This window comes from Notothenia rossii (assembly GCF_949606895.1).
Source record: "Notothenia rossii genome assembly, chromosome: 5".
In the NCBI taxonomy this organism is placed as follows: Eukaryota; Metazoa; Chordata; class Actinopteri; order Perciformes; family Nototheniidae; genus Notothenia; species Notothenia rossii.
This window is the reverse complement of record NC_136903.1, coordinates 89,202,579-89,228,757: the sequence shown is the minus strand read 5'-3', so window position 1 is coordinate 89,228,757 and position 26,179 is coordinate 89,202,579. Positions and strand designations below refer to the sequence as shown.

Genomic DNA, 26,179 nt, shown 5'->3' with positions numbered 1-26,179 from the left:
GATAGATAGATGGATAGATAGATAGATAGATGGATAGATATATGGATGGATAGATGGATAGATAGATGGATGGATAGATGGATAGATAGATGGATAGATAGATAGATAGATAGATAGATAGATAAATAGGTAGATAGATATATAGATGGATAGATAGGTACTTTATTGATCCCAATTTGGGAAATGTTTGCGTTGCAGAAGCATAAAAAGACAAGGCAATATACATACTGTAACAGAAATGTAGAAATGTAGATTCATGAGATTCGATTCAAGCTATTGATGCAATATCTTGAATTTACTGTCAATATTTACAATGCCTTTCCTTTGATAGAGCTGTATCTCTGTGGAGATGAGCGTGTCCTCTGCCAATGGGACCATGGTCATTCAGTATCGAGACTCCTTCTCTAAAGCTGTGGCCAAGAATGTGATCGTGGTGGTGATCGGGATCTCCATCAACTACATCAATGTGGGCCTCATTCACACCTTCTGCAAACACCAGGTGAGACTTTGACTACAGGAAAACAGTATCAATGGAATAGGTAGGAGAAGTACTCAGATCTTGTACTTGAGTAAAAGTAGAAGTACTCAGATCTTGTACTTGAGTAAAAGTAGAAGTACTCAGATCTTGTACTTGAGTAAAATTAGAAGTACTCAGATCATGTACTTGAGTAAAAGTAGAAGTACTCAGATCTTGTACTTGAGTAAAAGTAGAAGTACTCAGATCTTGTACTTGAGTAAAAGTAGAAGTATTCAGATCATGTACTTGAGTAAAAGTAGAAGTACTCAGATCTTGTACTTGAGTAAAAGTAGAAGTACTCAGATCTTGTACTTGAGTAAAAGTAGAAGTATTCAGATCTTGTACTTGAGTAAAAGTAGAAGTACTCAGATCTTGTACTTGAGTAAAAGTAGAAGTACTCAGATCTTGTACTTGAGTAAAATTAGAAGTACTCAGATCATGTACTTGAGTAAAAGTAGAAGTACTCAGATCTTGTACTTGAGTAAAAGTAGAAGTACTCAGATCTTGTACTTGAGTAAAAGTAGAAGTACTCAGATCTTGTACTTGAGTAAAAGTAGAAGTACTCAGATCTTGTACTTGAGTAAAATTAGAAGTACTCAGATCATGTACTTGAGTAAAAGTAGAAGTACTCAGATCTTGTACTTGAGTAAAAGTAGAAGTACTCAGATCTTGTACTTGAGTAAAAGTAGAAGTATTCAGATCATGTACTTGAGTAAAAGTAGAAGTACTCAGATCTTGTACTTGAGTAAAAGTAGAAGTACTCAGATCTTGTACTTGAGTAAAAGTAGAAGTATTCAGATCTTGTACTTGAGTAAAAGTAGAAGTACTCAGATCTTGTACTTGAGTAAAAGTAGAAGTACTCAGATCTTGTACTTGAGTAAAATTAGAAGTACTCAGATCATGTACTTGAGTAAAAGTAGAAGTACTCAGATCTTGTACTTGAGTAAAAGTAGAAGTACTCAGATCTTGTACTTGAGTAAAAGTAGAAGTACTCAGATCTTGTACTTGAGTAAAAGTAGAAGTACTCAGATCTTGTACTTGAGTAAAATTAGAAGTACTCAGATCATGTACTTGAGTAAAAGTAGAAGTACTCAGATCTTGTACTTGAGTAAAAGTAGAAGTACTCAGATCTTGTTCTTGAGTAAAAGTAGAAGTACCAGAGTGTAGGAATACTCTGTTGCAGTAAAAGTCCTGCATTCAAAATGTTCCTCAAGTAAAAGTAGAAAAGTATTCTCATCAAAATATAGTGAAAGACAGTAAAAGTAGTCGTTGTGCAGATTGGTCCATTTCAGAATAATAGATATGATATGTTTTATAATGATTGATCATGAAAGTGTTCTCAAAGCTGGTAAAGGTGCAGCTAGTTTGAATGACTTTGTATACTGCAGGGTAGCTGGTGGATTTACTCCAGGTGGAACTAAAGTCTGATTTAACACTTTTCAACATGTGTCCCCCTCTTCTCCATGTCTCTTCTAAATAAACATGTGTCCCCTCTTCTTCATGTCTCTTCTACATCAACATGTGTCCCCTCTTCTCCATGTCTCTTCTACATCAACATGTGTCCCCTCTTCTCCATGTCTCTTCTACATCAACATGTGTCCCCTCTTCTTCATGTCTCTTCTACATCAACATGTGTCCCCTCTTCTCCATGTCTCTCTACATCAACATGTGTCCCCTCTTCTTCATGTCTCTTCTACATCAACATGTGTCCCCTCTTCTCCATGTCTCTTCTACATCAACATGTGTCCCCTCTTCTTCATGTCTCTTCTACATCAACATGTGTCCCCTCTTCCTCATGTCTCTTCTACATCAACATGTGTCCCCTCTTCTCCATGTCTCTTCTACATCAACATGTGTCCCCCTCTTCTCCATGTCTCTTCTAAATAAACATGTGTCCCCTCTTCCTCATGTCTCTTCTACATCAACATGTGTCCCCTCTTCTCAATGTCTCTTCTACATCAACATGTGTCCCCCTCTTCTCCATGTCTCTTCTAAATAAACATGTGTCCCCTCTTCTTCATGTCTCTTCTACATCAACATGTGTCCCCTCTTCTTCATGTCTCTTCTACATCAACATGTGTCCCCTCTGTGGAAAGAGACTCTGAAAGTTTCAGGAACAAAGATTCTCTCTCTTTTTGATCCATTTCTATAAAAACCTGTCTGAAAATGAGCTGATCAGATTTTGGCCACTTTATGATGTCATAACGATGTTTTGGCTTTAGTAACCATTAGCCAATCAGCAACCAAGGTAAACCCCCCCCCCCCCCCCCCCCCCCCCCCCCCTTATCACCTGAATCTCCTCCTAGAGCACCATTGAGTTCTTTGTAAGGGGCTCCTTATTTTCATCTAAAGTAACAGACAGAGAATCAGCACTTTGGAAACAGGGCTGAAACAGAGGGGATTATGGGTAATGCTGCAATGATCTGTTTGGTGTTTCAGCCAATCAGAGACAGGTTCTGTATATATCTGAGACCTGTGATATATTGATGAAAAACAGTAAAATAGGGGACCTTTAAAATAAATTATACTCAGCCGACCTATAACTATTAACTAACCGTCTTTGCTCTTCTTCCCACCCTCCAGATCTTCTACACGAATCCTCGGTACGTCCTCTTCATTCACCTGGTGATCAACGACATGGTCCAAGTGACTCTTTCCCTTTGCATGTTCATCATCAGCTACACCATCTACAAAATAAACGCCTCTGTCTGCTGCACCTTCATCCTGATGGCTCTAATCATGACTGAAAACACGCCTCTGAATCTGGCCTGCATGGCGCTTGAATGTTACATCGCCATTTGTTTCCCTCTACGTCACGCACAGATCTGTACCATCAAGAGAACTCTGATCCTGATTGGTCTGATCTGGATGACCACCATGTTGTCTTGTCTCCCTGATCTCTTCATCACTTTGGCCACAGTGCCACTGGACTTCTTTCAGTCAAAGATCTTCTGCCTCAGAAAAACTACCTTCCCAAATCCCATCATCTTGGAGAAGAGAAATATCACCTATATTGTGTATCTGATCGTGGTTTGGTTCGTTATCTTTTTCACCTATTTTAAAATCCTGTCCACTGCTAAAACAGCTAGCAGTAATGCTAAAAAGGCCAAAAACACAATCATTCTGCATGGGTTTCAGGTGCTGCTTTGTATAACAAACTATGTATCCCCCCAGTTTCAAGATTCTCTGATACAAAGGTTCCCGGAGAATAGTACAGACAGCCTTTTTGCTTTCTATATTGTTCTTATGATCATGCCAAGAGCAATTAGTCCAATAGTCTATGGCATACGAGACACGTCCTTTAGGAAGTACCTGAAGACGTATCTGCTGTGTAAGAGCCCAAAGTAAGCATTGGGATTTCCAACCTGAATGCTTTACATGGAGATTCTAAATCCTAGATCTCTGAAAGATGTCCCCATTGAGGCTAATCAAGATGCATTGAAACATGAGTTACAGTCTGGTAATAAGTCCCACTGTTTGTAAAGACTTTCTAAGTGAGGGCAGCCATGTTATTTGTTCATTCTTGCTCATATATTCTCACCATAACGTTGTCAAATACGATCATATTTCCTGGGAGCACAATGCATATCTTTTGCAGTTGTTGGGCTCCAAGGATTTAACAAAGAATAATGAAAACAAAATCAACGCTTCCTGGTTTGGAAGTCTTACAAAAAAACATGTTTCTTAAGATGGGACAATGACAACGCTGGTAGCATGTCTGCTAAGGCTAAGTTCCTTACTTTACTGTCTTCAGCTGTACTAAATAATAAACGTAAAACATTTAAATCAATCATTCCAATATTGTCTCCTAAACAGTAGGTCCAAACTGCTTTGTTCTTTACTTAGGAAGCTTAAGTGAAAATAGAAGCTGGATTAGAGTCATTACACTTTCTCTCAAATACCACCAGAGATGGCAAAAGTACTCACATCCTTTACTCAAGTAGAAGTGCAGATACTCGTGTTTAAAAATACTCTGGCCTCAGGGGCGAACTGGGGGGAAAAAGTGGCCCGGGGATTAATTGACAGACAGGCCCACTTAATGCGCGGCATGTATCGGCCGGCCGGCGAGGAAAGTATGTTACTTAACAAAACATCCTTTGCATTTTATGTTATTTTGGACCATTATTCAAATAGTAATCACATTACCTGAGCCCTTGAGTTGCCTAGAGCAAAATAGTTACAGCATATATTTAGTGATTTTAATGTTAACAGATCATTGACCCAATTTGCCTGACTTCACACATGGAATAAAACATGGGAGTAGGAAGCATCCTCAATGTGGGTGAGACAATTTAACAGGGGGTGTGGGCAGGTGGTGGACCTCACCTCCTCTAGGGGGGTCCGGGGGCATGCTCCCTCGGGAAGATCTTTTAAAATGTTGAAGTTAAATGCATCAATCTGCACTTTGAGAGCAACATTTGGGACTAAATCTATGGATACATCTCTCAACACCCATATGAACAGATTTACTTTTTCTTTCAACATTTATTTGAACAGCAAGTGGACACATTCAAACCAAAGTAACCAGCCTTTTTGGAAAATGTAAGAAGTAATAAGTAGTGGAGTAAAGTACTGATACCAGAAAAAGTATTTGTACTCCACTACTTCCCAACTCTGAATACCACATACACATTTGGATTGTAAAGTGATTGTGAAGTCCAATTTAGGCCTAAAGACTACACTGTAGCTGGCAGTGAAATCGTAGTTTGTTTAAATAGCAGTTTAACAAAAGATACGTCATCTCCAAAATACGCCCCAAATACAAGGCAACATATAAAGTTTCTGATTTCCAGTTGCCATATTGTTGGTGTCCAGCTCCACAAGCATCGCCTCAGGTTAGTGCCAGCTGCCTTCACTCTCTTTTCACAGCTGTATTCAGAATACAAACGTGTGGCTTCACTTAAACAAACCTGATTTTAACGTCTTTTTCACTTGTTTAGGATTGTTCATTGTGAATCTTATACAAACTGAATCATTGATGGTTTGAAAGACATCATATTTCAGCTTATCCTAGAAACAATAATTATACATAATAGGTAATGTAATAGAGCAGTGATACTAAACGTTTTTTGATTCAATGAAAACAAATTAATGGGACTTTTTGTGGTACATTTCGATGAGGTGACAGAATGCATGTTTTTCATGATTGAAAGAGAAAAGAAGGGGTTTATGTTTATGCATCTTTCCAATTAATGCATGATTGTATGATTTTAGAGGTTCCAGCTATGGCTATTAATGTTGTATCAACTCATTCAAATTTAAATTAAGCATTTATAAGTGAAATGTAGATTTAGTCGCAGTAAATAAATGTTTTGTCCTGTCATATAGTATCAGTCTTTGTGCAAAGTTATTTGAGTTACTGAGTAAATCAATCAGATGATTGGAAAGGAACTGGTCCTTTTATTGATAATTAATTTACTGCTCCTAGCCTCTTGGATATTGTACTCATCTCCAACATAATAATTGTATAAATTTTTTAAAGTGTACATTCTGTGAACAATTATAAAAATAAATACATGTATTTATATTGCATTATATTAATAACAATTTATAATAAGAGAACCTTGGAACCCTCTAAGGGCATTACAAGTAGGTTCAGAAGTTTATATTTTGTACTACTGCTGTGCCTTTGTATGTATACCTTTATGTGTATGTATATATATATATATATCTATATATATATATATAGATATATATATACAGTAAATACATATACTGTATATTTTTATCCTTTGGGACCATGATAAACAGCATTTCAATCTCTGTATCACTCAAACAGAGGATTGACAATAAAGTTGACTTTGATACAAACACTAACCCTTTACATGCTATACTGTAAGCAGAGAGGGCAAAAGTACACACGTCCTTTACTCAAGTAGAAGTACAGATACTCGTGTTTAAAAAATACTCTGGTGAAAGTAGAAGTACTGACTAAACTTCTTTACTCAAGTAAAAGTAAAGAGGGCTTTGAAATGTACTTCAGTAAAAAGTACCCATAACTAGCAGCTGTTTTAAAGAGTACCTGACCTCCCTTTATATTAATAGAACAATAATGTCATTGTTAGCTAATGAATGTTTCCATGGTGAACAACGGCAACATGACAATGTTTTCATTGGTCCCTCTTCTTTAGAGAAGACCAGGAAATGATGGATACACGGATCGTGTTCAAATCAATAGGCACGCAATGACTCTAAATAATAATGATCACGCCACCAAACACACATTCAGACTAAAGGAACCATTCTGTTTGGAAAATGAGAGAAGTAGAAAGTTCAGGTATTTGTGTTCAACATGTAAGAAGTAGAAAGTACAGGTATTTGAGTTCAACATGTAAGAAGTAGAAAGTACAGGTATTTGTGTTCAACATGTAAGAAGTAGAAAGTACAGGTATTTGTGTTCAACATGTAAGAAGTAGAAAGTACAGGTATTTGTGTTCAACATGTAAGAAGTAGAAAGTAAAAAGTCGTGGAGTAAAGTACTGATACCAGAAAAATGTACTTAAGTACAGTAACAAAGTATTTGTACTCCACCACTTCCCACTTCTGGCTATAAGAAAACCACAGCAGCTAATCCTTTCTGCAAATGTCTCCTTGTTTTTTATTTACTAAATGTGTTCCTTTCTTTTCAGTTTCAAGAAATGAACACCTCATCTGCCAACGTCACGGTGGTTCTACAGTATCGAGATCCCTTCTCTAAAGCTGTGGCCAAGAATTTGATTGTTGTGGTGATCGGGATCTCCATCAACTACATCAATGCCGGCCTCATTCACACCTTCTGCAAACACCAGGTGGAGTTTCCTTTGACATTTAGCCATCAATAATGAATTTAAAGGATTAGCAACTATATAGGAAGCTGTCGACTAATGCATTCATTTCAAGCACACGTTGGGTTGATCAAGAGATATTTCGGTAACACTTTAGATTAAGTTATACATATTCACCATCAACTAGTTCTTCATTAACATATTAGAGTCAAACTACTAACTTATTGGTTATGAACTAGACTTATAGTTTCATGTTTTGTTGCATAAGAATAGACCATATTTGTTAGGTGTTATTAAGAGAGAATGCCTTATTAGGCCCATATTGAGCATTTTAAGACCCAAACTCAAACACAACAATGTACTTACTTACAATAAATAAGCACTAATTAGAGGGTTATTAAGGACAACAACTCTTAACTAACGACCTAGTACTGGGAGAATATGGTCAAGTAGAATAAGGCATTAATACGTGTTTTATAATGACTAATAAACAACAATATGCTGCTAATATTCATGTTAATTAACAATTAGTTAATGGTGAATATGTACACCTTAAAATCAAGTGTTACCGATATTTCTTACTGTACTTCAATTAAGCAGCAGAATATTTTAGGTGACCATTGCACAATTTGTAGTTTACATGCAACCTGTATCAGTTGCTAAGACAAGTTCATTATTATGTTTTCATGAATACAGAAGACATTTGAGAGTTTAAGAGTTCTTGTATATGTGAATCCGCTAACCTGTACTGCTGCATTCATATCTGATGAAGGGTTGAAAGGATGAAGGGAGGGATGAACGTTTAAAGGGATATAGGGATAGATGAGGGTCAAATGGATGTGCATAGGAAGGGATGAAGGAATTTAGGAAAAGAGGGATCAGGGTTAAGTAATAGGGGTTTATCAAGGGATTTAGGGAGGGAGGGATAAAGACATAAGGGTCAAAGGGGTGAACTGAGAGAGGGATGAAGGGTTGAAAGGGATATAGGGATAGATGAGAGTCAAATGGATGTGCATAGGAAGGGATAAAGGAATTTAGGGAAAGAGGGGTGTAAAAGGAATGTAGGGAGGAAGGAATCAAGGGATGTAGGAAGGAGGGAGGATGGGATGAAAGGTCAGAGGGATGTAGGGAAAGAGGGATGAAGGGTTGAAAGGGATGTGGGTAAAGATACGGTAAGAAGGAAAAATAGATGAATGGAAGGGAAAGTCTGAATAAACAAGGCCGGATGTGTTGATTGAATATAAGACATAATGATATCAACTGTAGGAAACGAAACATCTGCAAAAACAAATCAATAAATAAAAATATAAAACACTGGCATGTAATTTACGTTAGAATAAATAGAACGGTTTTGAATAATAGATGAGAGTCAAATCTACGTCACTTTACAGCCCCGCCCACTTTTGGGGAAACCAACGCTGTCATTTGAACGCGATCGAGCCTGAAGCCACAGAGCTCTTCTGTTACTGTCCTTTCTTCTTAGAGGAAGTTCAGAAACACGTAACTCTGGATTTGTTTTAATGTTTGAGGTGCACTAAACGACACAGCAGCTTTTTGGCATGTTAAAACTATTATGTTCTGCCTCGCTCATGAGAGTAACAGCTGGAGAAATTACAGCCTCGACTACTGATTTTAATTTAACCATATATCGAGCCCGATTGTCGATTTCAAATGTGTGCTCTAAAATGATATTTATAAATGACTATTATCATTATTATAAGCAAGACAATAAATGGCAAAGATATGTGGAAAATAAACGTATTTAAGATAATAACAAACGTAACGTGGGCGTATCATATGCACGCAAAACCGGACTTCTGCGTATCTATTGCACGCATTTCCAATGTGTAAAGTCGTGTCATTTGTACGCAGACTGAAGAGAGTGGGTTGAAACATACAGTATAACCTCTCGGCCATTTTATTGTCCATATTTCCATTGATGCATTTAGATAGCTAGCAAGTGACATCCCCAGAAAATGTCATCCTCAAAAGAGATTTTTATGCCAACAAGCTGTCAGTGGTATGCCAAATATTTATAAACTACACACAGTGCTAGTTTAGTTGCAGTATTTGATATGTGAATACAAGTAGCTAAGTAACCCCTGATTGCGCTGCAACCTCCTCCTGGGTCATAACCCACCAGGTGCGTTTCACAACGTTGGGGAAGCGGAGCGTCGTGTGTGCAGCCTCGCAGTTGTTGTTGATTTTGGAATATTTCCTGGACATTTGTACTTCTACAAGTAGTTAGGCTACGTAGTTAAATGGTTTATGTTTGTGTCTGTTTAAATCGTGTTTATTGTTGTTATTTCCTATTTTATCGTGTTGTAGACTACAGACACAGTTAATAATAATTGTATATTCCAGTTATAAACGACATGAATCAAAGATGTGATGCTGTATTTTAGTGGTAAAAAAATATGCATTCATCATCATAATTATTCTATATATATATAATTTACAGTGCCTGTAAACCGGAGGAGAACGCTGGCATGTATTCTCCTACTTGAAAGACTACGGGGGGTGGGGGGAGGAGAAGGAGCCGGTTTTGGGTGCACCCCCTCAACCAGCAAAGGAGACAACAAGGTGATTTTCATCACCTCGTGGCTGAGCTGAGGCTGGACAGCCAACGACATCACCAATATTTTTCGGATAACGTTCCACTTCCTGCCTGCGCTGCGCCGCGTCAAAAATAGGATTCATCCTATATTTTAGAAATTCCTTGCGGCAAGGAGCTTCTGGGACGCTTCGAGCCGCGGCGCAGCGGGTCTGGTGGAATAGCACCCATTGACTAGAGTAGCCGCGATCGCTAAAAAACCCGCAGCCGCAGCGCAGACGCTTCCGGTGGGATCAGGGGGTTAGGTAGCTTTCAAATGAAAATGACAAATTGGAAAATACTTTGTTTATAATCACCCATTTCACTTTTAAGTATATTCACCTGGTTTAATTATAAAGCTGACCCCCAGACTTTCATCTTTTTCAAACCTTGTCTTCCATTTTGCTCTTCTTCCCACCCTCCAGATCTTCTACACGAATCCTCGGTACGTCCTCTTCATTCACCTGGTGATCAACGACATGGTCCAAGTGACTCTTTCCCTTTGCATGTTCATCATCAGCTACACCATCTACAAAATAAACGCCTCTGTCTGCTGCACCTTCATCCTGATGGCTCTCATCATGACTGAAAACACGCCTCTGAATCTGGCCTGCATGGCGCTTGAATGTTACATCGCCATTTGTTTCCCTCTACGTCACGCACAGATCTGTACCATCAAGAGAACTCTGATCCTGATTGGTGTGATCTGGACGACCACCATGTTGTCTTGTCTCCCTGATCTCTTCATCACTTTGGCCACAGTGCCACTGGACTTCTTTCAGTCAAAGATTTTCTGCATCAGAAAAACTGCCTTCCCAAATCCCATCATCTTGGAAAAGAGAGATATCACATATATATTGTTGCTTGTTATAGTTTGGACTACTGTCTTTTACGCTTACTTCCAAATTCTCTCCACGGCACAAACAGCTAGCGAAGATGCTAAAAAAGCCAGAAACACAGTCTTGCTCCATGGGTTTCAGCTGCTTCTCTGCATGTTGGCATATGTAGCCCCGCAGCTTCGAGATGTTCTGATGCAATGGTTTCCTCAGAACTCTACAAACATCCTCTTTGCTTTTTATATCATTGTACAGGTCCTGCCACGATCGATCAGTCCGATTATCTACGGTATACGAGACAATACTTTCAGGGGGTACCTGAAAAAGCACCTGTGTTGGACAGTTAGCAATAAGTAGCCCCTTTTTTAGACTTCATTTATACACTAAAGGTCAAGTAGAAGTACTGACTAAACTTCTTTACTCAAGTAAAAGTAAAGAGGCTTTGAAATGTACTTCAGTAAAAAGTACCCATAACTAGCAGCTGTTTTAAAGAGTACCTGACCTCCAGTGGCGGCCGGCCCATAGGGGCGCTAGGGACACCGCCCCACCTCTTCCCACATACAAAAAAAAAAAAAAAAAAAAATATTAAATTAAAAAAATATATATATATATTTCAAAAATACATATATTTTATATTTTTAATTTTTAATTAACAAGGTAAATATCATACAATTGGTATCAGTCAAATGTATAATCTACAATAAAATCTTGTTTAAAATTGTGTTACGATGTCTAAAGTTACTGTTAAGTCACATGTTTCCTGCCTGGCCTTGCCCTTGGCATTAGTTTATCATTACGGGGCGCTGCCCCCGAGCCAAACAGCAGCAACCAGCACGTTGCAAAAGTCTCAATAGTAAACTGTGCCGCCGAAACATAATTTCAGCCAATCAGCGCCGTCAAATATTTTGGTCACGAGGGCGCTCACGTTGGCGCCCACGTTGCTTACGTGCGTTGACATGAGTTGTTTTTTAGACTCGTGTAGGCGGAGCCGTGACGTCATCTTCAATGAGCTCCCCAGAAAAACAACACAGCCGTTAGCTGTTAGCACTCAGAGCTCACAGCTCTTCATATCTGTTCAGAAACTAGACAAAAGTTAAACAAGTACAAACCACATACTGTCTGTGTCATGGCGAATACAGTCGCTGGTTTATTTATGTCGGTATAGGCCGTTGTTGTGAGTGTGGACGGTCGGAGCAGTTACTGCGTTAGCTTAGCCAAATCTCCATTAGAAAACACGCATTTTAAAAGGTTTTTCGCCTGCCGTCTGTCTGCAGACTTGTCAAAGCCTTAATTCATGGTTTTTACTATCCGGTATCAGTATGTTGTTACTTCGGCATCATTTTGAAACGTGTATTACAATTAAATCACGGTCAAATATGTTCATCTTGTTGTAGTTGTAGCCCCCTTGACAGCGATTCTCTCTCTAGTTTAGACTGCGGTCAAGCCAGCCTCCACTCGGAAAAACCTAGTCAAGCCATCCAGCCTCACGTGATATTGCGGTGCGCGAATATCCTATGCATTACGGTGGAGTAAAAAAGAAATCCTCCCTCTGTGTTTAGATGAGAATAAAACAAAAACTGTCCATTATCAAAGACTCATTTCACTGCAGGGTGATAGCAGGACATCCCATGTAGTCACTCAGAAAAAATCAGGACATTCTGATGTAGAGTTTCAAAATAAAAGACCTTTGGGGACAGGGATGATAGCTCATATATGAGACTTCAAAGGTATTTTATTTTGAAACTGTACATCAGAATGTCCTGATTTTTTCTGAGTGACGACATGGGATGTCCTGCTATCACCCTGCAGTGAAATGAGTCTTTGATAATGGACAGTTTTTGTTTTATTCTCATCTAAACACAGAGGGATGATTTTTTTTACTCTACCGTAATGCATAGGATATTCGCGCACTGCAATATCACGTGAGGGCTGACTTGACTAGGTTTTTCCGAGTGGAGGCTGGCTTGACCGCAGTTAGTTTAGCATACTCAGCCCGACTCAGCCTGGTTGTTCCTGGCCTTAGAACCACGATTTTATGGGGCCATTACATCACCAGAAGTCCCAATTTAAGGGGTCTTTTCTCCCAAAACAATTTTTTTTACTCACTATATCAACAGCCCCACCAAAGATATTTTCCACCAGCCGCCACTGCTGACCTCCCTTTATATTAATAGAACAATAATGTCATTGTTTGCTAATGAATGTTTCCATGCTGAACAACGGCAACATGACAACGTTTTCATTGGTCCCTCTTCTTTAGAGAAGACCAGGAAATGATGGATACACGGATCGTGTTCAAATCAATAGGCACGCAATGACTCTAAATAATAATGATCACGCCACCAAACACACATTCAGACTAAAGGAACCAGCCTGCTTGGAAAATGTGAGAAGTAGAAAGTTCAGGTATTTGTGTTCAAAATGTAAGAAGCAAAAGTAAAAAGTCGTTAGAAAAATAAGTAGTGGAGTAAAGTACTGATACCAGAAAAATGTACTTAAGTACAGTAACAAAGTATTTGTACTCCACTACTTCCCACCTTTGAATACCACATACAAATTTGGATTGCAACGTGATTGTGAGGTCCAATTTAGGCTTCCATACAACACTGTAACAGCCAGTGAAATCGTAGCATTTAGTTTAAATAAGCAGTCTCCTTGGATACACAACATGGGTCAAAAGTGACCCGAGTTAGTTTTAATTGTAAATATCTTTGCAACAAATTACTTTAACAATTCAAAAGTCCAGGTATGCCTCAATTAACTTGTTTTTGATCATCAAAAAGTCTTACTTTCACTTTTCCTTTCTTAATTTTTGAATAAAAAACATTTTTGTATCACTACCCTTCTAAGGGACAACATTGATCAAAAATGACCCGTATTGACCTACAATATTTCTTGCAAGGGTGAGTGTTTCTTAGCTATATCTTTGGTAATCAATTTATTTAATCATTTAGTATTCCAAGTATTCATTAAATATCTTGTTTTTGATCACCACACATCATTATTTTCATTCTCCCTTTCTTAATGTAGGAACTAGAACAGTTTTTGTAGTTCTACATCAGGTTTGAATACATGGGCACAAGTATGCAAGTGTGATAAAAATGAAAAAATACATACTATAATAATAATAATTTCTTTATAAATAATAATTTTAGCAGTGATTGGACCAAACATGTATTCACTATGGAATTTGATAGGAAGCTTTTATTTGTAAATGATTGCAGTTAGGAACATGTTTACCGTGGACAACTTTTCACATGCCAAACTTGTCACAACTCAACAGGCTGCTTTTGCACGACTGATTCATGTAAGTCTTATTTTACACTTCTTTTACTTAAGGAGATATTTGATATCTTGTAAAAGATAACATCACATAATATTTGAACATTACCTGACCTTGTCATCCATTACTAGTGAGGAAGAGAGTTCATATCTATGTCAAATTAGACAGGAGGAACTGGCCAAATGCTACTAGTGTATGATTATTATATATCGCAACATCACAATGTAAAACTTCTTCACCAGAATCCCTCTGGCTGTTGTGGGGACCGTTTGCCAGAACAAGAAGCCAGACATACCACCTGTCATGAGGCCATCCAAATTAAGGGAGGAGCATAGCACAGACTCTGGATTCAGTGGCAACATGACCATGGTGAGCTATGTGCCGGAAAAGGGGAAAGCTGTTGTCCTCCTGAGCACCACGCATGATGACAGAGCAGTGGATGACAACAGTGTAAACAAGGAACCAGAAGTGATCCAGTACTGTAACAAAACTAATTCAGGAGTGGACACAATGGATCAGATGGTTCACACCTACCCCTGTAAAGCGAAGAACACAGAGGTGGCCCATGGTGCTCTGGCACAATGTGCTCGATGTTGCCACCCTCAATGCCTACTCAGTCTTTACTGCACAACACCCTGATTACATGGGTGGTGTGAGCAATGCACGGCGGCTTTTCAGCAAGGAGCTGGGCGCAGAGTGTGTAAAAGTGGCCAAAGCTCTGCTGACTCAATAACTGCAGAGTCAGCTCTGGAATTAATATCAGCACCAAAACTGGGGGAGCTTCATGGGTTTTCATGGCCGAGCAGCTGCATCAAGCCTTACATCACCAAACACAATGCCAAGCGTCGGATGGAGTGGTGCAAATAACCTTTCTGTTCCAGCATGACTGTGCCCCACAAAGCAAGGTCCATAAAGGCATGGTGGATGAGCTTGGTGAGGAAGCACTTGACCTCAACCCATTGAACACCTTTTTGAGGAACTAGAACACAGAGCCAGCCTCTCGTCCAACATCAGATTCTGACCTCACAAATGCTCTTCTGGATGAAAGGGCAAACGTTCCCACAGACAGATTCCAACATCGTGTAGAAAGCCTTCACAGAAGAGTGAAAGCTGTTATAGCTGCAAACTTCATATTAATGGCTAAGAATTTGGAATGGGATGTCATAAAAGCTCCTGTAGGTGTAATGTGTAGGTGGCCCAATACTTGTGTCTACATTACATTACATTAATTACATGTCACTTGTTAGACGCTTTTATTCAAAGCGACTCACATACTCAATACTGTGGACAATCCCCACAGGAGCAATTTGGGGTGAAGTGTCTCAGGGACACAATGACATGCTGACTGCAGTGGGGTTTGAACCCGTGCTCCCTGATCCCAACTCCAAGGCTCTATCCACTGCACCACTGTATGAAGAGGCGCATGGAGGGCACGCCCCCCCTCCAAAAGCACATTACAGGGGCAATAGAAAGATGTGGGCTGAAAAGACCAAATATGTATTGTTTGGTCAAAATCACTGATTATAACATAATTATTATTATAGTATTTCTTTTAAATAATTTGTATCACACTTGCATACATGGGTCATTTTTTACCCATGTATGCAAACCTGATGTAGAACTACAAACACTGTTTTATTCCTAAATTAAGAAAGGTAGAATGAAAATAATGATGTTTGGTGATCAAAAACAAGATTTTAAATGAATACTTGGAATATTAAATGATTAAATAAATTGATAAAAACATATATAGCTAAGAAACACTCAGCCATGCATGAAATAACATCGTAAGTCAATACGGGTAATTTTTTACACATGTTGTCCCTTTGAAGGGGTTCGCATAGCTTGTGTATCAAAGGGTTAACAAAAAATACAACATCTCCAAAATACGCCCCAAATACAAGGCAACATATAAAGTTTCTGATTTCCAGTTGCCATATTGTTGGTGTCCAGCTCCACAAGCATCGCCTCAGGTTAGTGCCAGCTGCCTTTCACTCTCTTTTCACAGCTGTATTCAGAATACAAACGTGTGGCTTCACTTAAACAAACCAGATTTTAACGTCTTTTCACTTGTTTAGGATTGTTCATTGTGAATCTTATACAAACTGAATCATTGATGGTTTGAAAGACATCATTTTTCAGCTTATCCTAGAAACAATAATTATAAATAATAGGTAATGTAATAGAGCAGTGATACTAAATGTTTTATGATTAAATGAAAACAAATGAATGGGACTTTTTGTGGTACATGTCGATGAGGTGACAGAATGCATGTTTTTCATGATTGAAAGAGAAAAGAAAGGGTTTATGTTTATGCATCTTTCCAATTAATGCTTGATTGTATGATTTTAGAGGTTTCAGCTATGGCTATTAATGTTGTATCAACTCATTCAAATTTAAATGAAGCATTTATAAGTGAAATGTAGATTTAGTTGCAGTAAATAAATGTTTTTTTGTCATATCGTATCAGTCTTTGTGCCAAGTTATTTGAGTTACTGAGTAAATCAATCAGATGATTGGAAAGGAACTGGTCCTTTTATTGATAATACATTTACTGCTCCTTGCCTATTGGATTTTATACTCATCTTTAACATAATAATTGTATATAGTTTTTAAAGTGTACATACTGTGAACAATTATAATAATATCATTATAATTTACTGTGTATAAATTTCAATGCTTGCAACAAGAGTTATATTTGATTTTTGATTTTGTTGACGTTGATAAATTAGAACCTTTTTCTCCCTGTCGTTGTTGTTGAGTGGCTTTATTCAGGAATATTTGTGAAAAAAAACCATCAGTTCTGAATGTCCATTACTGTCTGGTTGCTTCATACATGGTTAAATAAATAATAAATAAATATCTGTCGTCACTTTAGTGTTCAAACCAGATTAAAGCATTTTTTCTGACGTAGAAGTATAAATGAATAATGACTGAAAAACTACATTTTCATGGGCTTCAAGAACTAGACATACATATTATAAATGTATTTATAATGCATTGTATTAACAACAATTTATAATAAGAGTAACATTGGAACCCTAAGGGCTTAAAAGTAGGTTAAGAAGTGTATCTTTTGTATTACTGTTGTGCCTTTTTACGTATACCTCTGTGTACATACTGTATAGTATGCTGTATAGTTTTATTTTTATTCTTTGGGACGATGATAAACATTATTTCAGACTCCCTCTCTGTATCACACACGCAGAGGATTAACAATAAGGATGACTTTGACTTTCATACAAATGCTTTTCATTTACCATTTTTGATGGGATTTGTGTTCTGCTTTTCACTGTTCATATTTACTATAACATGCTTTGGTGTTGCAAATATCAGTAATCGGCCTCCTTGACTGAGAGCTGTTATCAGTTCAGGCCAATCCTTACTATAAATCTCTCCTTATTTTTTATTTACTAAATGTGTTCCTTTCTGTTCAGTTTCAAGAAATGAACACCTCATCTGCCAACGTCACGGTGGTTCTACAGTATCGAGATCCCTTCTCTAAAGCTGTGGCCAAGAATCTGATTGTTGTGGTGATCGGGATCTCCATCAACTACATCAATGCCGGCCTCATTCACACCTTCTGCAAACACCAGGTGGAGTTTCCTTTGACATTTAGCCATTAATAATGAATTTAAAGGATTAGCAACTCTATAGGAAGCTGTCGACTAATGCATTCATTTCAAACACACGTTGGGTTGATCAAGATATATTTCGGTAACACTTAAGATTAAGGTACACATATTCATCATCAACTAGTTCTTCATTAACATATTAGAGTCAAACTACAAGCTTATTGGTTATGAACTAGACTTATAGTTTCATGTCTTGTTGCATAAGAATAGACCATATTTGTTCGGTGTTATTAAGAGAGAATGCCTTATTAGGCCCATATTGAGCATTTTAAGACCCAAACTCAAACACAACAACGTCCTTACTTACAATAAATAAGCACTAATTAGAGGGTTATTAAGGACTAAAACTTTTAACTAATGGCCTAGTACTGGGAGAATATGGTCATGTGGAATAAGGCATTAATACGTGTTTTATACTGACTAATAAACAGTCAATATACTGCTAATATTCATGTTAATTAACAACTAGTTAATGGTGAATATGTACACCTTAAAATCAAGTGTTACCGATATTTCTTACTGTACTTCAATTAAGCAGCAGAATATTTTAGGTGACCATTGCACAATTTGTAGTTTACATGCAACCTGTATCAGTTTTTAAGACAAGTTCATTATTATGTTTTCATGAATACAGAAGACATTTGAGAGTTTAAGAGTTCTTGTATATGTGAATCTGCTAACCTGTACTGCTGCATTCATATCTGATGAAGGGTTGAAAGGATGAAGGGAGGGATGAACGTTTAAAGGGATAAAGGGATATAGGGATAGATGAGGGTCAAATGGATGTGCATAGGAAGGGATAAAGGAATTTAGGGAAAGAGGGGTGTAAAAGGAATGTAGGGAGGAAGGAATCAAGGGATGTAGGAAGGAGGGAGGATGGGATGAAAGGTCAGAGGGATGTAGGGAAAGAGGGATGAAGGGTTGAAAGGGATGTGGGTAAATATACGGTAAGAAGGAAAGATAGATGAATGGAAGGGAAAGTCTGGATAAACAAGGCCGGATGTGTTGATTGAATATAAGACATAATGATATCAACTGTAGGAAACGAAACATCTGCAAAAACAAATCAATAAATAAAAAGATAAAAAACTGGCATGTGATTTATGTTAGAATAAATAGAATGGTTTTGAATAATAGATGAGTCAAATCTACGTCACTTTACAGCCCCGCCCACTTTTGGGGAAACCAACGCTGTCATTTGAACAGCGATCAAGCCTGAAGCCACAGAGATCTTCTGTTACTGTCCTTTCTTGTTAGAGGAAGTACAGAAACACGTAACTCTGGATTTGTTTTAATGTTTGACCAAGTTTCTAAAATGTTGCTGCGACACAGCAGCTTTTTGGAACGTTAAAACTATTATTTTCTGCCTCGCTCATGAGAGTAACAGCTGGAGAAATTACAGCCTCGACTACTGATTTTAATTTAACCATATATCGAGCCCGATTGTCGATTTCAAATGTGTGCTCTAAAATGATATTCATAAATGACTATTATCATTATTATAAGCAAGACAATAAATGGCAAAGATATGTGGAAAATAAACGTATTTAAGATATGTTCATAACAAACGTAACGTGGGCGTATCATATGCACGCAAAATCGGACTTCTGCGTATCTATTGCACGCATTTCCAATGTGTAAAGTCGTGTCATTTGTACGCAGACTGAAGAGAGTGGGTTGAAACATACAGTATAAACTCTCGGCCATTGTATTGTCCATATTTCCATTGATGCATTTAGATAGCTAGCAAGTGACATCCCCAGAAAAGGTCATCCTCAAAAGAGATTTTTATGCCAACAAGCTGTCAGTGGTATCCAAAATATTTATAAACTACACACAGTGCTAGTTGCAGTATTTGATATGTGAATGCAAGTAGCTAAGTAGCCCCCTGATCGCGCTGCGACCTCCTCCTGCGTCATAACCCACCAGGCGCGTTTCACAACGTTGCGGAAGCGGAGCGTCGTGTGTGCAGCCTCGCAGTTGTTGTTGATTTTGGAATATTTCCTGGACATTTGTACTTCTACAAGTAGTTAGGCTACGTAGTTAAATGGTTTATGTTTTTGTCTGTTTAAATCGTGTTTATTGTTGTTATTTCCTATTTTGTTGTGTTGTAGACTACGGACACAGTTAATAATAGTTGTATATTCCAGTTATAAACGACATGAATCAAAGATGTGTTGCTGTATTTTAGTGGTAAAAAAATATGCATTCATCATCATAATTATTCTATATATATATAATTTACAGTGCCTGTAAACCGGAGGAGAACGCTGGCATGTAGTCTCCTACTTGAAAGACTACGGGGGGGGGGGGGGGGGTGGGGGGAGGAGAAGGAGCCGGTTTTGGGTGCACCCCCTCAACCAGCAAAGGAGACAACAAGGTGATTTTCATCACCTCGTGGCTGAGCTGAGGCTGGACAGCCAACGACATCACCAATATTTTCGGATGAACGTTCCACTTCCTGCCTGCGCTGCGCCGCGTCAAAAATAGGATTCATCCTATATTTTAGAAATTCCTTGCGGCAAGGAGCTTCTGGGACGCTTCGAGCCGCGGCGCAGCGGGTCTGGTGGAATAGCACCCATTGACTAGAGTAGCCGCGTTCGCTAAAAACCCCGCAGCCGCAGCGCAGACGCTTCCGGTGGGATCAGGGGGTTAGGTAGCTTTCAAATGAAAATGACAAACTGGAAAATGCTTTGTTTATAATCACCCATTTCACTTTTAAGTATATTCACCTGGTTTAATTATAAAGCTGACCCCCAGACTTTCATCTTTTTCAAACCTTGTCTTCCATTTTGCTCTTCTTCCCACCCTCCAGATCTTCTACACAAATCCTCGGTACGTCCTCTTCATTCACCTGGTGGTCAACGACATGGTCCAAGTGACTCTTTCCCTTTGCATGTTCATCATCAGCTACACCATCTACAAAATAAACGCCTCTGTCTGCTGCACCTTCATCCTGATGGCTCTCATCATGACTGAAAACACGCCTCTGAATCTGGCCTGCATGGCGCTTGAATGTTACATCGCCATTTGTTTCCCTCTACGCCACGCACAGATCTGTACCATCAAGAGAACTCTGATCCTGATTGGTGTGATCTGGACGACCACCATGTTGTCTTGTCTCCCTGATCTCTTCATCACTTTGGCCACAGTGCCACTGGACTTCTTTCAGTCGAAGATTTTCTGCCTCAGAAAAACTGCCTTCCCAAATCCCATCATCTTGGAGAAGAGAGATATCACATATATATTGTTGCTTGTTATAGTTTGGACTACTGTCTTTTACGCTTACTTCCAAATTCTCTCCACGGCACAAACAGCTAGCGAAGATGCTAAAAAAGCCAGAAACACAGTCTTGCTCCATGGGTTTCAGCTGCTTCTCTGTATGTTGGCATATGTAGCCCCGCAGCTTCGAGATGTTCTGATGCAAAGGTTTCCTCAGAACTCTACAGACATCCTCTTTGCTTATTATATTGTTATTCAGGTCCTGCCACGATCGATCAGTCCGATTATCTACGGTATACGAGACAATACTTTCAGGGGGTACCTGAAAAAGCACCTGTGTTGGACAGTTAGCAATAAGTAGCCCCTTTTTTAGACTTCATTTATACACTAAAAGGTCAAGTAGAAGTACTGACTAAACTTCTTTACTCAAGTAAAAGTAAAGAGGGCTTTGAAATGTACTTCAGTAAAAAGTACCCATAACTAGAATATAAAAGACCTTTGGGGACAGGGATGATAGCTCATATATGAGACTTCAAAGGTATTTTATTTTGAAACTCTACATCAGAATGTCCTGATTTTTTCTGAGTGACTAGATGGGATGTCCTGCTATCACCCTAAAGGGAAATGAGTCTTTGATACTGGACAGTTTTTGTTTTATTCTCATCTAAACACAGAGGGATGATTTTTTTTAATCTACCGTAATGCATAGGATATTCGCGCACTGCAATATCACGTGAGGGCTGACTTGACTAGGTTTTTCCGAGTGGAGGCTGGCTTGACCGCAGTTAGTTTAGCATACTCAGCCCGACTCAGCCTGGTTGTTCCTGGCCCTAGAACCACGATTTTATGGGGCCATTAAATCACCAGAAGTCCCAATTTAAGGGGTAATTTCTGCCAAAACAATTTTTTTTACTCACTATATCAACAGCCCCACCAAAAATATTTTCCACCAGCCGCCACTGCTGACCTCCCTTTATATTAATAGAACAATAATGTCATTGTTAGCTAATGAATGTTTCCATGCTGAACAACGGCAACATGACAACGTTTCCATTGGTCCCTCTTCTTTAGGGAAGACCAGGAAATGATGGATACACGGATCGTGTTCAAATCAATAGGCACGCAATGACTCTAAATAATAATGATCACGCCACCAAACACACATTCAGACTAAAGGAACCAGCTGTTTGGGAAATGTAAGAAGTAGAAAGTACAGGTATTTGAGTTCAACATGTAAGAAGTAGAAAGTACAGGTATTTGTGTTCAACCTGTAAGAAGTAGAAAGTACAGGTATTTGTGTTCAACATGTAAGAAGTAGAAAGTACTGGTATTTGTGTTCAACATGTAAGAAGTAGAAAGTACTGGTATTTGTGTTCAAAATGTAAGAAGCAAAAGTAAAAAGTCGTTAGAAAAATAAGTAGTGGAGTAAAGTACTGATACCAGAAAAATGTACTTAAGTACAGTAACAAAGTATTTGTACTCCACTACTTCCCACCTGTGAATACCACATACAAATTTGGATCGCAACGTGATTGTGAGGTCCAATTTAGGCTTCCATACAACACTGTAACAGCCAGTGAAATCGTAGCATTTAGTTTAAATAAGCAGTCCCCTTGGATACACAACATGGGTCAAAAGTGACCCGAGTTAGTTTTACTTGTAAATATCTTTGCAACAAATTACTTTAACAATTCAAAAGTCCAGGTATGCCTCAATTAACTTGTTTATAATCATCAAAAACTCTTACTTTCACTTTTCCTTTCTTAATTTTTGAATAAAAAACATTTTTGTATCAATACCCTTCTAAGGGACAACATGGATCAAAAATGACCCGTATTGACCTACAATATTTCTTGCATGGGTGAGTGTTTCTTAGCTATATTTTTGGTAATCAATTTATTTAATCATTTAGTATTCCAAGTATTCATTAAATATCTTGTTTTTGATCACCACACATCATTATTTTCATTCTCCCTTTCTTAATGTAGGAACTAGAACAGTTTTTGTAGTTCTACATCAGGTTTGAATACATGGGCACAAGTATGCAAGTGTGATAAAAATGAAAAAAATACATACTATAATAATAATAATTTCTTTATAAATAATAATTTTAGCAGTGATTGGACCAAACATGTATTCACTATGGAATTTGATAGGAAGCTTTTTATTTGTAAATGATTGCAGTTAGGAACATGTTTACCGTGGACAACCTGTCACAAACTTGTCACAACTCAACAGGCTGCTTTTGCACGACTGATTCATGTAAGTCTTATTTTACACTTCTTTTACTTAAGGAGATATTTGATACCTTGTAAAAGATAACATCACATAATATTTGAACATTACCTGACCTTGTCATCCATTACTAGTGAGGAAGAGAGTTCATATCTATGTCAAATTAGACAGGAGGAACTGGCCAAATGCTACTAGTGTATGATTATTATATATCGCAACATCACAATGGAAAACTTCTTCACCAGAATCCCTCTGGCTGAAAAGCTCCTTGAGAAGAACCTGACCGTTGTGGGGACCGTTCGCCAGAACAAGCCAGACATACCACCTGTCATGAGGCCATCCAAATTAAGGGGGAAGCTTAGCTCAGACTCTGGATTCAGTGGCAACATGACCATGGTGAGCTATGTGCCGGAAAAGGGGAAAGCTGTTGTCCTCCTGAGCACCACGCATGATGACAACAGTGTAAACAAGGAACCAGAAGTGATCCAGTTCTGTAACAAAACTAATTCAGGAGTGGACACAATGGATCAGATGGTTCGCACCTACCCCTGCAAGCGGAGAACACAGAGGTGGCCCATGGTGCTCTGGCACAATGTGCTCGATGTTGCCACCCTCAATGCCGACTCAGTCTTTACTGCACAACACCCTGATTACATGGGTGGTGTGAGCAATGCACGGTGGCTTTTCAGCAAGGAGCTGGGCGCAGAGTGCGTAAAAGTGGCCAAAGCTCTGCTGACTCAATAACTGCAGAGTCAGCTCTGGCATTAATATCAGCACCAAAACTGGGGGAGCTTCATGGGTTTTCATGGCCGAGCAGCTGCATCAAGCCTTGCATCACCAAGCGTCGGATGGAGTGGTGCAAAGAACCTTTCTGTTCCAGCATGACTGTGCCCCACAAAGCAAGGTCCATAAAGGCATGGTGGATGAGCTTGGTGAGGAAGCACTTGACCTCAACCCATTGAACACCTTTGGGATGAACTAGAACACAGAGCCAGCCTCTCGTCCAACATCAGATTCTGACCTCACAAATGCTCTCCTGGATGAAAGGGCAAACGTTCCCACAGACAGATTCCAACCTCGTGTAGAAAGCCTTCACAGAAGAGTGAAAGCTGTTATAGCTGCAAACTTCATATTAATGCCTAAGAATTTGGAATGGGATGTCATAAAAGCTCCTGTAGGTGTAATGTGTAGGTGGCCCAATACTTGTGTCTACATTACATTACATGACATGTTACTTGTTAGACGCTTTTATCCAAAGCGATTTACATACTCAATACTGTGGACAATCCCCATAGGAGCAATTTGGGGTGAAGTGTCTCAGGGACACAACGACATGCTGACTGCAGTGGGGTTTGAACCCGTGCTCCCTGATTCCAACACCAAGCCTCTATCCACTGCACCACACGCCTCCTTTACATAGTGTATGAAGAGGCGCATGGAGGGCACGCCCCCCCTCCAAAAGCACATTACAGGGGCAATAGAAAGATGTGGACTGAAAACACCAAATATATATTGTTTGGTCAAAATCACTCCTAAAATAATTGGTTATAACATAATTATGATTATTATAGTATTTATTTTTTATAATTTGTATCACACTTGCATACATGGGTCATTTTTTACCCATGTATGCAAACCTGATGTAGAACTACAAACACTGTTTTATTCCTAAATTAAGAAAGGTAGAATGAAAATAATGATGTTTGGTGATCAAAAACAAGATATTAAATGAATACTTGGAATATTAAATGATTAAATAAATTGATAAAAACATATATAGCTAAGAAACACTCAGCCATGCATGAAATAACATCGTAAGTCAATACGGGCCATTTTTTACACATGTTGTCTCTTAGAAGGGGTTCGCATAGCTTGTGTATCAAAGGGTTAACAAAAAATACAACATCTCCAAAATACGCCCCAAATACAAGGCAACATATAAAGTTTCTGATTTCCAGTTGCCATATTGTTGGTGTCCAGCTCCACAAGCATCGCCTCAGGTTAGTGCCCGCTGCCTTTCACTCTCTTTTCACAGCTGTATTCAGAATACAAACGTGTGGCTTCACTTAAACAAACCTGATTTTAACGTCTTTTCACTTGTTTAGGATTGTTCAATGTGAATCTTATACAAACTGAATCATTGATGGTTTGAAAGACATCATATTTCAGCTTATCCTAGAAACAATAATTATACATAATAGGTAATGTAATAGAGCAGTGATACTAAACGTTTTATGATTAAATGAAAATAAATGAATGGGACTTTTTGTGGTACATTTCGATGAGGTGACAGAATGCATGTTTTTCATGATTGAAAGAGAAAAGAAGGGGTTTATGTTTATGCATCTTTCCAATTAATGCCTGATTGTATGATTTTAGAGGTTTCAGCTATGGCTATTAATGTTGTATCAACTCATTCAAATTTAAATGAAGCATTTATAAGTGAAATGTAGATTTAGTCCCAGTAAATAAATGTTTTGTCCTGTCATATAGTATCAGTCTTTGTGACAAGTTATTTGAGTTACTGAGTAAATCAATCAGATGATTGGAAAGGAACTGGTCCTTTTATTGATAATTAATTTACTGCTCCTAGCCTATTGGATTTTATACTCATCTTCAACATTTGTAAAGGTTTTTAAAGTGTACATTCTGTGAACAATTCCTCATCATTATAATTTACTGTGTATACATTTCAATGCTTGCAACAAGAGTTATATTTGATTTTTGATTTTGTTGACGTTGATAAATTAGAACCTTGTTCTCCCTGTCGTTGTTATTGAGAGGCTTTATTCAGGATTATTTGTGAAAAAAACCATCAGTTCTGAATGTCCATTACTGTCTGGTTGCTTCATACACGGTTAAATAAATAATAAATAAATTTCTGTCGTCACTTTAGTGTTCAAACCAGATTAAAGCATTTTTTCTGACGTAGAAGTATAAATGAATAATGACTGAAAAACTACATTTTCATGGGCTTCAAGAACTAGACATACATATTATAAATGTATTTATAATGCATTATATTAATAACAATTTATAATAAGAGTAACATTGGAACCCTAAGGGCTTAAAAGTAGGTTAAGAAGTTTATCTT

At 38.3% G+C, this 26,179-nt stretch overlaps 3 protein-coding genes across 3 annotated transcripts; all 3 read left to right on the top strand.

The window, feature by feature from the left end:
• Positions 1-349: 349 nt before the first annotated feature.
• LOC307041201 (odorant receptor 131-2-like) lies at positions 350-3,865 on the top strand (the record flags this gene model as incomplete). The annotated part of the gene is made up of 2 exons (XM_079684527.1): positions 350-499; positions 3,101-3,865. The coding sequence occupies 2 exons, from the start codon at positions 350-352 to the stop codon at positions 3,863-3,865; spliced, it is 915 nt and encodes a 304-aa protein (XP_079540653.1).
• A 3,290-nt stretch (positions 3,866-7,155) lies between these two features.
• Positions 7,156-11,067, top strand: LOC307041200 (odorant receptor 131-2-like; the record flags this gene model as incomplete). Its single annotated transcript, XM_079684526.1, has 2 exons — positions 7,156-7,305; positions 10,300-11,067. The coding sequence occupies 2 exons, from the start codon at positions 7,156-7,158 to the stop codon at positions 11,065-11,067; spliced, it is 918 nt and encodes a 305-aa protein (XP_079540652.1).
• Positions 11,068-17,439: 6,372 nt separating this feature from the next.
• LOC307041199 (odorant receptor 131-2-like) lies at positions 17,440-21,211 on the top strand (the record flags this gene model as incomplete). Its single annotated transcript, XM_079684525.1, has 2 exons — positions 17,440-17,589; positions 20,444-21,211. The coding sequence occupies 2 exons, from the start codon at positions 17,440-17,442 to the stop codon at positions 21,209-21,211; spliced, it is 918 nt and encodes a 305-aa protein (XP_079540651.1).
• Between the last annotated feature and the right edge of the window lie 4,968 nt (positions 21,212-26,179).